The 13,581-nt window shown below is 42.0% G+C and overlaps 3 protein-coding genes across 4 annotated transcripts in view; 1 reads left to right on the top strand and 2 right to left on the bottom strand.

Moving 5' to 3' along the window:
* The window catches only part of jak2a (Janus kinase 2a), a 45,248-nt gene extending 38,436 nt beyond the window's left edge, over positions 1-6,812 (top strand). The window contains exons 23-25 of one of the 2 annotated variants that reach the window (XR_014553642.1): positions 1,319-1,432; positions 1,934-2,831; positions 3,467-6,812. Coding sequence is in view for 1 of the 2 variants with exons in the window: in XM_083657854.1 (XP_083513980.1) it covers positions 1,319-1,432; positions 1,934-2,038 (219 nt within the window). In the remaining variant the exon portion in view is untranslated. Of the gene's footprint in view, positions 1-1,318; positions 1,433-1,933 lie in introns of both variants that reach the window. The other variant, XM_083657854.1, reaches the window with a different exon arrangement.
* Positions 6,813-9,321: 2,509 nt separating this feature from the next.
* rln1 (relaxin 1) lies at positions 9,322-10,763 on the bottom strand (the record flags this gene model as incomplete). The annotated part of the gene is made up of 2 exons (XM_083657344.1): positions 9,322-9,662; positions 10,589-10,763. The coding sequence occupies 2 exons, from the start codon at positions 10,761-10,763 to the stop codon at positions 9,322-9,324; spliced, it is 516 nt and encodes a 171-aa protein (XP_083513470.1).
* Positions 10,764-11,928: 1,165 nt separating this feature from the next.
* plgrkt (plasminogen receptor, C-terminal lysine transmembrane protein) overlaps positions 11,929-13,581 on the bottom strand; it is an 18,451-nt gene continuing 16,798 nt past the window's right edge. Inside the window, exon 5 of the mRNA XM_083657489.1 lies at positions 11,929-12,837. Coding sequence (XP_083513615.1) covers positions 12,710-12,837 — 128 coding nt within the window. The 3' untranslated portion in view covers positions 11,929-12,709. The remainder of the gene's footprint in view (positions 12,838-13,581) is intronic.

Raw genomic sequence — 13,581 nt, forward strand, 5'->3', positions numbered from 1 at the left:
GGTCACCCTCCATCGCGCTTCATCTCGGTGTCTTATTGTCTGCCCGTTACCACGGTTACCACACGTTATTCCTTTTTCACCCCTCCCATTGACTAATTGCATGTGAGCAGTTAATTGCCAGTTAAATTGACTGAGTGTTTTATCTGAGTGATAGAAATCATTTGATTGACTGTTTTCTGTTGCTTGATGTATTTGAGGAAGTATTAGCTCTATAAGCAGCATTGACTCAGGCTGTGTATTGGCAAGAAGCTGGCGATATGATACATATCACGATACAGGAGCTATGATTCTAGACACTGCTATATTGATTCTAGACGCTGTGCTATATTGATTCTAGACACTGTGCTATATTGATATATTGATTCTAGACACTGTGATATATTGATATATTGATACTGTGCTATATTGATATATTGATATATTGATACTGTGCTATATTGATATATTGATACTGTGCTATATTGCTATATTGATATATTGATACTGTGCTATATTGCTATATTGATATATTGATACTGTGCTATATTGATATATTGATATATTGATACTGTGCTATATTGCTATATTGATATATTGATACTGTGCTATATTGCTATATTGATATATTGATACTGTGCTATATTGCGATACTGTAAGCAAGGAGATATATTGCGATTTTCTTTGAAGCATCCAGTGCCATGTAGTAAAAAAACAGGACAGACTTTTGGACTATTTAGTGTGTCGCCATTTTTTCTATAGTGTCTGAATTCTAAACTGTTCATTTGATTCACTACTTAGTCCACTATAAAATACCCACAATGCACAGCGATTTCTAGTGAACAGCGAACGCACGCTGCATTTTCGCCGGTTTACCACAATGCAATGCGGTTGTCTTTACCGAAGGAGAAGAAGAAGGTCGTTAGCTCGCGAGCTAACGAGCTTGTGAGCTACTTGACCAGCAAAGCTTGCTATTAGGAGACGGCACCACAGTTGACAAAACCACACATGCATGTAATTATAATTTCAATGATTTATTTAGGATTTAGCAGTCAAAACATATAACATCAATACTACCTGAGGACATCTCAATCTGCTCGTGAGCTCAGTTGTTTATGTGATAGTGGGCGCGGATTGCTTGCGTCACATAAATACCCGGCACAGCTGGTGACGTAATGATCTCCAGGGAAACAATCTGTGTGGTGTCCCAAACTCATTTAGATCATTCCCCATATAGTTCACTATATGATCAACACTACATATAGTTCACTATAAACACTATGTGGGGAATAGCGAGTGAGTGAATGAGTGAACGATTCTGAACGTGGCTTTTGTCTTGCAGGTGTTTATGGACAAGATGGGGAGTGAGAAGCAGGGCCAGATGATTGTGTACCACCTGATAGATCTTCTGGAGCAGGGATACAGGCTGCCAGCCCCTAACAGCTGTCCCACAGAGGTCAGTAACTCAACCCTCCCTGCTGCTGCTCTCCACACTTAATGAGAACTCTTGTCTCGCCCAGAGCTCGCTCCCAAGCTAACGCAATCATATTGCTCGTTTTGTCATTGTGGACACAGCAGAATTTGGCCTACAGCCAGATCTGTGTCCCGACCAGAACCTCGTAAACAGGAACTCACAGCGGTACCAAACCCGGGTTTCCTCCCCTCTCCTTTTAGAGACAAACTCACTGGTTTGCGGAGTTTTATGAATGCAACGGGAAGCAGAACTCTCATCGAGAGCAATCATTGGACTTATCCAATTAACGTATAGCTCATTGGGGAATCCTGTTATTGTAATACAGATATAAAAAATATGTAAAAAATGTTCCTTTGAAAGAATTTCCAGGATAATTCCATGAAACTGCCTGTAATAGTCCCCTTACAGGAGGTTCAGTAACTGTGCTTCTCTTGTTTTCTTTCTTTGTTTTCTCTCTTGTTAACGCTTGCCGTCTCCCGTCAGATCCAGAAGATGATGACAGAGTGCTGGAGCGCCGACCCAAGCCAGCGGCCCACCTTCACCGAGTTAGCCCAGAGTGTGGACAACATCCGGGCGTTTGCTCCCTGAACCGTGACCCTTACAGAGCGTGGACAACATCCGGGCTTTTGCTCCCTGAACCTTGACCCTTACAGAGCGTGGACAACATCCGGGCGTTTGCTCCCTGAACCTTGACCCTTACAGAGCGTGGACAACATCCGGGCGTTTGCTCCCTGAACCTTGACCCTTACAGAGCGTGGACAACATCCGGGCGTTTGCTCCCTGAACCTTGACCCTTACAGAGCGTGGACAACATCCGGGCGTTTGATCCCTGAACCGTGACCCCTACAGCAGCACTGGACTTTATGACGGTGGTTGGTTGGGATTACTGCAGTGATGTCATCCAGGGTATCTACAGACATGTAAAATATATCTATATTTTTTTCTCTGGGCGTAGATTCTGATTATCAGCCTAATTAACATGAACTCATAAGGATGATAGATTGATTTTTTTTTTTATCAATATACATATTGACTCATCTTATTGATCAGATTTGGCAGCCAATTCTATCAGCAAACTCAGAGACAAGACTTTTATACCGGTTCGGAAAGGATATTTTTTATATTTTTCTTTGTTAACAGAAAGCACTTTTTCTTTGTAATATTTCCATATGCCATCTGCTTTAAAAAAAAAATTAAGGTTTTCAATACTTTTCAGAAACTTGTGTTGGCTTTTGATGCCTTAAAATCAAAAATCAAACACAAAAACTAAAGGGCTTTTTTTTATGCCCAGTCCTACTCAAGGCACAAACGTCTTGACATGAGCAGCAGCTACTTGTTGTATGAAACCAGACCAAAGAGACCACTGGATGAGTCCTAGGCCGTTTCTCAATAAGCGTTCTTGTGTGTTCTTGCGTTCTTGTGTCCCTGTGAAACGTCATCAGTCGCAGCCCAAGTACTGTTCCAATACAAAGTTCACATTTCGCCAAGAACGCTTAAAATTCCCGGATGTGTTCTCGACACGCCCACTTTACCGAGGATGCTCTGGTTGGTGACTTGTGTCAACTTGGCAAGGCACATATCCCAGCATTCATTTCGTCATAAGTGGAGGCAGAACGCAGCAGAGAAGACACCATAAGCTCCGGGAAGTTTTTTACAATTTAAAGTTTTATTTCATCACTAAATTAATTTCTGATGACTTTTGATGCCTACAAGCAGGGTAGTAGGTTTCAATAAGTGCCACTTTACGAACATTTATGGGGAAAAATGGCAAAAAGTTCCAGAGCACAATTGGCTGCATCTACATCAGCTGAGCTTTTTATTTGTGTAGTACTGCAGGCGGCCTCTGCGCTGGTATTGCGCAATACCCTCAAGAACGCATCGTCTCAAACTGCCAACAGCGTCATGTGTGCTTGTGACCTAGCAAGTTCATTCTTCCAAGAACGACTAGCAAGAACGTTCTCCCCAAGAACACAAGAACAAGAATGCATTCTTGGTATTGAGAAACGGCCCTACTAGACTGTCTGACTGCACCTGAAATCAAGACCAAAGAGATGATTTACATCATGGAGCCACAGATCAATGAGCCAGATCCAGCTCAACTTGTGTGGACACACACAGCAATTGTGATGTCATCAATGAAGACGCGTCATCAGCGATGTCATTCAAGCAGCTGTGATGCCATCAGAGATGCCACAATGTCATCCGGGACATCTGTGAATGACGCCACTTAGGTAGTTGTGACCTCATCAGTGATGCCCCCGATCTATGTCATCAGCGAGTGATGTCATCATCAGTGGTGTCATCAGTGAGTGGAGACATCGTGAACAACTAAGGCAAATGGGGGTCCGCGGTCCAAACGTGGACCAAAGCAGGGGTCCCCGAAACCAAAGAATTTAGAACATTGACAACCACCATAGTATATGACGAGTTGCTTTTGCTGTTGGACACTCAAGAGATGCTATTCTGGTACAATACTATCCAGTGCTGAATTAACGGGAGATGGCGACTTTTGTGTTTAAAATAGCCGGTCGTTATAGCAGAGGCACAGCAACCTTTGCAATGTTCTCAGTAACCAAGACTTGAATTAAGAATAGAATAGAACAACCTGATTGATCCCTGGCTGGTGGGAAAATGAATCGTCATAGCAACCAAGACACACAGACATTAAAAACACAAGCGATAAAAACGGGACCCAAGAGGCTATGATGGCTAAAAAGCAGCGAGCGACTAGATAAATGAATGCAGATAAAATACTTGACAAGTTAAAAGTCTGACTTATTGCACAGTGATGATGATTCTCAATTTTTCTAAGGTGCTGAATGAAGCCAGCCAGACTCCTGTTTTGACCACATGAGCACATCGCCATCTACTTAAAGGAACACTCTGGCCATTTTCAACCAGCTTTGTATCATCAGAACATCAGTAGTATATCAGAAAACTGTAAACTGTTTTGAAGTCTGTCATTTAATTTGACAGTTATTGAGTGTTAAAGTGTGGACCAGTGACATCACTGGTCCACACTAACTCAAATTAATAACTCATTAACTCAAATCAACTCTCAATAACTGTCAAACCAGATGAATGATGAATAGTTTGACAGTTATTGAGAGTTGATTTGAGTTAATGAGTTATTAATTTGAGTTAGTGTGGACCAGTGATGTCACTGGTCCACACTTTAACACTCAATAACTGTCAAATTAAATGACAGACTTCAAAACAGTTTACAGTTTTCTGATATACTACTGATGTTCTAATGATACAAAGCTGGTTGAAAATGGGCGGAGTGTTCCTTTAACAGCAGAGGTCATTGATTGATTGATTGACTTTATTTGGTGATGTCAACAAAACAGGGCACAAATACAAAAACAGACAATCACCGAGGATAAAAACACAATAAAGCCTCAGGCTTATTTCCACTTGTCACATAAACTGCCTACAAATCGTATGTGGTCAGCTTTCCACTTTTCATCCAATGTGCAGATGGGAACATTGGTAAATATGTTTGTGTGTGTGTGTGGTGGCGCGCGTGTGTGTGAGAGAGCCACGCAGCAATAGCCAATCTTTTTGACAGTTTCTGTCTTGTCATATCATGGAATCGTATATCATTCTTTTCTCTGAAGGGAACAGACTCTGGAAATTATGATATTTTCTTTTTGTAATTAGGGTCTATATTTGATGAATACAGTGAAATGTTTTTGTTTGTTTTTATATGATCTGCTGCGTGTGAAAATCTGTTCATGTTGAAGATGGAGAAAAGTAACAAAGGGATTTTTACATTTCTACAATAGCTTCTTGTTATGCCTCCGCCGGCGATAGCCAGGACAGAGGCGTTATGGTTCCCGGGTTGTCCGTCAGTACAGACGTATCGTATGTACGGACACTGTGACCTCATGAACCCCATTTTCAAGCTCGTTAACGTGATATCTCAGGAACGCTTTGACGGAATGTCTTCGAATTTGCCTCAAACGTCCACTTGGACTCAACGATGAACTGATTCTATTTTGGTGGTCAAAGGTCAAAGTTCAAGGTCACTGTGAACTCATAACCGCTTGTTTCATGCTTGTTAACATGATGTCTCAGGTATGACTTGACGGAGTTTCATCAAATTTGCCACAAACGTCCACTCGGACTCAAGGATGAACCGATTACATTTTGATGGTCAAAAGTCAAGGTCACTGTGACCTCACAAACACCATTTTCAGGCTTAGTAAATACGCCTTGAGGGAATTTATTCACATTTGGCCTAAACATCCAAGTCTGAACAGACATGGACGTCGACTGCTCACTTGTTGGTGGAGGCATATATCTGCGCTGCGGTCATTTTAGTTTCCTTCTGTTTTATTCAAAAACTTATTTTTCACTTTTATTCACCCTTTGAGTAGTCTCTTAAAACAGACTGTATCATCTACATCCGGCGAATGCAGCTATATACAGTCTGTACGTTACACCCCCAGAACATGCACAAGGAAGTTGGGAAAAAAACCTTCAGCCTGGAAGGAAGTTCTACGGAATCCGACCAATCACGACACGCGAATGTGGCATATTGGATTCTGATTGGACTAATGAGCGGAAGACCCGCCTTTCTGCCGGCATATTGGATTCTGATTGGGCTAATGAGCGGAAGACCCGCCTAACTGCTTCCTATTCCGGTTGGTGCAGATTCTCCCCCACGAAGTACAGACGGTATGGCGGAAGCATTTGAAAATTGCGGAAGCCAACTCGTCTGTTCTAAGAGACTACCCTTTGAGTGATGAACATGTTGTGCTAACAGTGCTATGCTATGTTTTCCACAAAACTTGACAACTACACATTTCTGAAGTGGATATACAGTATATATTGATTGCTTTGCAAGATGATTGAATTGTTTACTGAAGAGTCATTTTAAGCTGATAGTTTAAAACTTTATGTAACCAATGACTGAGGAAATGGGCGTGGTCATTTTCACATGCGATATGAGTGGAGGTTGGCAAGAGGAAAGCAGAACAGAATCAGAATTGTGCAGAGTAGCTTCACCTGTGCAAGTGAACCTGCTGCATAACATGGTGTGACACGTGACTTTGCTTCGTGTGTCACAGAAAATGAGATTATCATCTGTTACACACACACACACGTCGTACACACTGTTAATTGTAAGGTGCCATATCTAATACTTTCAGTATTTGTACCAATAAACTGCGGCTGCTCTAAATATTTCTTTTCTTTTTCCAGGTTTTTAAACAAATCTGTCATAAATTACTCATTGGTTGCTTTGTTTGTTTAGAGTGTGCTTGATGGCTGTGATGCAAATATTTATGATGTTATTGTTTTTTGTTTTGTCTTTTTTACATTCATTTTTGATAAGTAAAAATATATAATTTTCCTATTTCAGATTATTTTTTTAACATCTGCACCTACAGTATGTGCCCATGCTTTGGGTGACAGTGATTAAATGTGATTTAAAAACAAATCTTAATACATTCCAACTGATAACAATTGTTATGGGTTTGTCATATATTCCAGTTATGCATAATACTTTATTCATTAAACGAAATGTAAGGCTATAGCCTGCATTCAGCCTCCACCTAGCCTGGGTAAACCCAGCCTCCACGTGACCTCTGTCTATGCATAGCACATAGATAGAGGTCACGTGGAGGCTGGGATTACCCAGGCTAGCTTCCACCTACAGGGACTGAAGAATTGAGCGCACATGAGCAGCCATCAGTTGAACAAAGTCAATCCAACCTAAGTGAATTTGAGTTTCATCACGGCTGTGCACCAAAAGCTGTTTTTGATCCCGTTACACCAACAGCCCAGCGGCCTCGCACCTCGATCAAATGTGAAACTTAATTTGGAAGCTGACAGTGATTTCTTCTTAAAGTTACAATCTTTCTTTCTGCACAAGCTCAAATGTTTTGTCTGAGTCAGATGGTGATTATATAGGCTTAGGGATCCTCAACTTGCTTTGCCTGGGGGCCACTTTCGTGAAATGATAGAAGGCCAGGGGTCAGTTAATCAACAACCAATATACATTTTTCTGTAGCGGATTGTAGGTTTTTGGGGTGTCAGCTGGAGTTTAGACTGACAATGTTGTGCACACTGGATAGTTAGTTAAGTTAAGTTAGTTAGGTTAAGTACATACATAAGTGCCTGGGTAACGAGCAGACGGCGGTAATTTGACAATTTAGCAGCTAAATCATAGATTATTGAAAGATATTCCATATTCCAGACTGAAATGCTATAACAGAAGTGGAGTATTGCCAGAATGACATGAACATTATTTGGACACTTATTCAGTGGGTATCTTGCATGTTGCGTTCAGGTACACTCAGGCGCGGCTCCAGTATTGGGCCTGGCGGGCCTAGGCCCACCCACTTTTCCCCAGGCCCAATCAGATTTTTTTTTTTTTTTTTTTTTTTTAATATATATATATGTTTTTTTAATTAATTAATTTTTAAAACGAACATTTGAATACAAAATAAACACACAAAAACGTTTCCTGACTCTTTCTAACAATAAAAGAAAAATAAAACTGTTATATTAGACTTCAAGTACTGACGGGAGTAAATCGGACTCTCAGAACTACCCCCAGAGCTATTCAGATAAAAGAGTTGTTGTTGTAATGTACAGTGTAGCTAAAAAAGGTAAAAAAAAGCCCTCAAATCATTAATTTAAATGAGATATTCCTCTAAATATCGCTAAAAATGTAAAAAAAAAGACCTCAAATCTTTTTTTTGGCGGGTGCCGCCAAATCGGGTGCCGCCAAGATGGGCCCAGCCTACATTTGTTGAGCCCACCCAAAACTGAAATCCTGGAGCCGCCCCTGCACTGTAAAAATTTTTTTTTTTTTTTTTTTTTTTGCAATTCCATCGCGGCCCACGGGCGCCCCCTGTGCCGCCTGCGATGGAATTGCAAAAAAAAAAAAAAAGTACAGTGCACCTGAACGCAACATGCAAGATACCCGCTGAATAAGTGTCCAAATGCGGGCCACAAGTTGAGTATCACTGGGCTAGGCTATGCAGTTGCTAATGGTTGATATATTGGCTTGTGTCATACTGGTGCTGTTCATCGCTCCAAATCGTATATTCTTCCCATGCATACTAATTCATAATACTGTATAAAGAAATGTATTGGACAATATACAATATTCAGAAAGGAACTTGATAATAATCAGAATATTTAATTGTTTTCAGACAGAGTTCTGCATCATAGGCTATGTCATATTACGTAGTATTGCAATGTGCTCTTATAGGCAGATGCACAGGGTGATACATTCTTTGTTTGGGAACACAGAGTATAGCCTATGCTCTTGCTACAGCAACATAGTGATCCAGTGTGTATAGCCTATGCTCTTGCTACAGCAACATAGTGATCCAGTGTGTATAGCCTATGCTCTTGCTACAGCAACATAGTGATCCAGTGTGTATAGCCTATGCTCTTGCTACAGCAACATAGTGATCCAGTGTGTATAGCCTATGCTCTTGCTACAGCAACATAGTGATCCAGTGTGTATAGCCTATGCTCTTGCTACAGCAACATAGTGATCCAGTGTGTATAGCCTATGCTCTTGCTACAGCAACATAGTGATCCAGTGTGCAGGAGATGAAAACATTATTTGCTAGGAATCAGTTCTCAGTGGTGGTTGAACCACCACATTCACATAAATACATTAGTCTCTTGTTAAAAACCTAAATCTGAAACTGCGTCAGACCTACACTGATCTCTTCTTCCCCTGCACTGCATGAAAACACACAGTCGCTTGCATTTCCACACACAAACTATTCTGCTTTTTCCAACGCCTTTTGAGAGTTATGCTCCTCTTTGTCCACTTTGACAAGAGGACAAAGGTGATTTTGAGACACCTAGAGGCTGCACCCCACCCCCTCCGCCCGGCCTCAGCACAAGCGTCCGATATCGTTCTTGGTGCAGCCTTGGTGACAGCACATCCCCGCCACACCCAGCGAAAAGTTCCTCTTCCTCCTGAAGGCTGTGGGCCAGTCTCCAGTTGGCTCTTGCTCCCCTGATTCTAAGGACTGCTGAAACTCCTCAGGTGGTGCCAGCCGGTCGCTGGCTGGCCCCCTGTCTCCTGGAGCCCCAAACAGAGCCAAGAGGTCTGCCAGGGAGTCTGTGGAGGGCCTGTGGAGAGGAGAGCGGCTCTCTGGCTGCTCGTGTTGCCAGGTGTGCTGGTTGTTGTCGCCCTCTGTGACGTCACTGTAGGCGCTCCACTGGAAGGGGTCTGGAGAGAGAGAGGGGTCGAAGGAAAGACAAGACAACTTTGAATTAATTTAGCTATTTTACCCCAGAGGAATGTCACGTTTTCAACGCAGTCTCCTGCAGACACAAAATAGGCTACTCAGGACTGGAGCTGATCTCTATTATTTACATTCAATTTGATGAAGCCTATCAAAGAGATTTGACACTTGACAGATGGCTTTAACATTTTAAGAATCATTTTACCTCAATTTTATTTATTAAAATCATTGGCCCTATAATGGGCAAAACTAGGCATATTTCCCTTTTATTCAGAGCTGCCTCTGGGAGGAGAGGATAATGTATAAATATATAGGCCTACAGTAAATATGACAATTTAATTAGCCACTATAGAGAGTGTTGATATTAAGTCAATCTCACAATTAGAGGATCCCACCTATAACGTGAGCTATTTAATAGCCAGGTTTTCTCTTTGATGTAGCCAGTCAGTAGATTTGTTGCTTCAAGTTATTTTTTGTTTATAGCACTTGTTTGGTTTATTGCTTATTATTTAGGCGCATTTTTGTTTTGTCATTATGATTGGTTTTCAATGCGCTTGTTATTTATTTGTTTTTTGTTACATTAGGCTACTTGTTATTTATTTCATATAAAAGTTAATTGATTTTTTTGTGGGAGAGCACGAGTGCTGAAATATTTGTCAGCGGCAATCGGCCATTTCTTTGAAATATGGGGAAATGTAGGCTAGGCTACAAACCTGATTAATTAGCTACTGTGGAAGCCAAACTTTTTGATGTCATATAGTTGAAAATGCACAAATCCTCGTATATACATTTCTCTCAATCAAACGAGCCTATAATAATACTGCCATACTGGGGAAAAAACGATTCAAATATTATAGCCTAACAAGCCAACAAAATGAATGAAGAGCAGCGTGGTGTGTGTGTGACTCACCCAGGTGTCCGTGTGTGGAGCGTCTCCAGCGGGAGCCGCCGCAGGTGAAGATGACCGCTCTGATGAACTCCCTCCCGCACAGCCTGACGTCCCGCTGCACCCTGAGCGCGTCCGCCGCACACAGCTCCCCGCACACGCACACCGCCAGCACGACCACGGCCAGCCGGACAAGCATCTTCCACCTCTCCCCAGAAAACACGCTCACCAGCCGGACTCGCTTCTCTGCACAGGTGCCACCTGCTGTGACTTTAGTCTTTCTAATTGAAAGTTTAATTAGAGGTCTTTCGGGTTGCTGCAGTGTGTGTAGCCTACAGCCTGAAATCTAATGTTATAAAAGTTATACAATCACTTTCTGTTAGGTCTGTCTTTGGAGCAGATTCTTGTTTCTTCTGTTCTCTTGGTCACTGGATGCAGCCTTATATACAGTTAGTGCACACATCTCCTCCATCATCATGAGTCACTGGGATGCTCATCAACCTGTGCCTCCTACCCCCCCTTCCCCTCCCCCTCTCACACACACCACCCCCCCCCCCTCTCTCTCACACACACACACACACACACCCTCTCTCTCTCACACACACCACCACCCCCCTCCCCTCTCTCTCTCACACACCCCCTCTCTCTCACACACACACCATTCTGGTGCATGATAGTGACATCATGCTTAAAGCTATTTATTTAGCTTAATATAATGTGTGTGTGCGTGCACATTACTCACACGTGTACAACAATCACTTTTCAATGGGCTGTCTCATTTGGGGGCAAGAACTGGTTGCGGTGCTGCTTTTGAGACAGACTAAGTTAAGTTATCCTTTATTTATCCCCTTGGGGAAATTCATCCTCTGCATTTGACCCATCCTCTACTAGGAACCTTCCTAGAACTATAGGAGCAGTGGGCAGCCGCAGTGCAGCGCCCGGGGACCAACTCCAGTTCTTTTTGCCAGTGCCTTGGTCAGGGGCACTGACAGGAGTATTAACCCTAACATACATGTCTTTGATGGTGAGAGGAAACCGGAGCACCCGGAGAAAACCCACACGGACACGGGGAGAACATGCAAACTCCACACAGAAAGAACCTGGGACGGACCGGGGTTCGAACCCGGGACCTTCTTGCTGTGAGGCAACAGTGTTAACCACTGAGCCAATGTGCCGTCTTAACGCCGACCTGCGTAGTCTTGTCCACCTCAGTGGGCAGATTCATTGTCACCAACACTGAAAGATAGGTGTGTTCACACTGGGGCCTGTAGCACGCTTTAAAGGAAAAAAACATTGTCCACAAAGAATTTCCATGAAGAAATAACTTTGTCACAAACGTCAATGAACAGAAGGTCTTTGCAGCATGTCTTCTTTATTAACGTTACACATATAGCTTTAGCAGTGACCATTGCACTGTACGCAGATCAAGAACACAATTTAATGTCAAAGCATGAATGAAAACTTTGATAAATACAATGCATCATGGCTTTCACCACCCCCATGTAATAATATTCCACCCCCCCATGTCATGATACAATTATTAGGTGCTTTATCAGTACAAATCCTGTACTGCAGGTGCATGATAGGATAGAAAAATAGTGCAAATAAAACATGGAGGCAAAAACTTCTAAAGGGCAGTTGATGTTAGACTATTTTGGTTTAGGGCTGGGCGATAATTCAATATTATGATTATATTTCAGTGGAATCACATTGTGATGATATGAAGACATTTTAATATCGTGACACATTTCTGCTGTCTAAATTGATGATAAGCAAAGTTGACTTAAAAACTCATAAAATGTGGCATCATGGTAGGAATATGATTTGAATATTTCTCCGTTTTGTTTGACATCACACCTAACATTATATTACCATTCGGTTCAATGAGATGAGCATTGATTTGATTATTTAACGTGATTTTGCATACATGATCCATATTGTGATATATATTGATTGATATCCAGAAAAAAATCATTTCGACTATGGTGGTGATATTGGTATCACTTTCAAACATAATCGCCCAGCCCTATTTTGGCTTCCGTACTCGAGGCCAGAAAAGACTTCTGAAGGTGCTGAAGGTGCCGATTGGACGATTGTGCTTCTGTCACCACCCAGTGGGTCACCCAGACTCAAACGAGCAGCAGATCATTTCTCCAGCAGGGAGCTGAGGTGGCTTTTGGCTCGCCGGACCTTCTCGATGCTGTCGAAGGTGGGAGTCCCGTGAGGCAGGTCCAGGCGGTCGTGCTCTGAGACCATGATGCTCTCCGCCTCCCCTAAAGAGCACCGGAAAAACACAGAAATAGATGTGTCCCTAATTAGTTTTCTAATTGTCTCTTCACTAATAAGCCAGATGAATGACGTCTGAGGTTAATTATGACGCTTCTGTGTCTTTTCAGAAAGCAGAGGGGAAGGGTCATATACCTTTTCCATGAGTACTGTGCACCTTTCTCGTTAGTGTCATATGTAAATAATACAAACAAAACATTTGAAAAAGCCAAGTTACCTCTGTGTGTACAGAGAGTATCGTGCTGCTTTCTAACACTTACCCAAAAAAGTATGAATTGCGGGAATTAAGAAATCTTGATTTTCAAATTGTGTTTTAACTGGTTTCATAGGTTGTTGGGATACAATATTCACACAATTTGGGCTCAAGCAAAAGTGACCTCAGAGTACAGAAAGAAAGTGAGGTTGTGTTAAATATAGGATATTGGTATTCTCATGGCTTTACAGGATAAATAGGAACAATTTGCTTTTTCCCATCGTCTTTGGCTTATTTGGTGTTTATGATTGTATTGCTTCTCAACCAGTGGGTCACAACCTAAAGGTCATAGAGCTATTTAGAGTCGTCCAGACATTTTTTGTACCAATTTGAGATCTTTCTGTACATGACCTGGCTGACATTAATTGGCAGAAGACAGAATTTGTGTCAACCCCAAAGAGATGGCATCAGCTACCAAGGTATGATAACACAAGTACCGTAAATTCCGGACTATAAGCCGCACCTTTTTTCCCGTTTT

This window comes from Poromitra crassiceps, assembly GCF_964638095.1.
Source record: "Poromitra crassiceps genome assembly, chromosome: 21".
NCBI lineage: Eukaryota > Metazoa > Chordata > Actinopteri > Beryciformes > Melamphaidae > Poromitra > Poromitra crassiceps.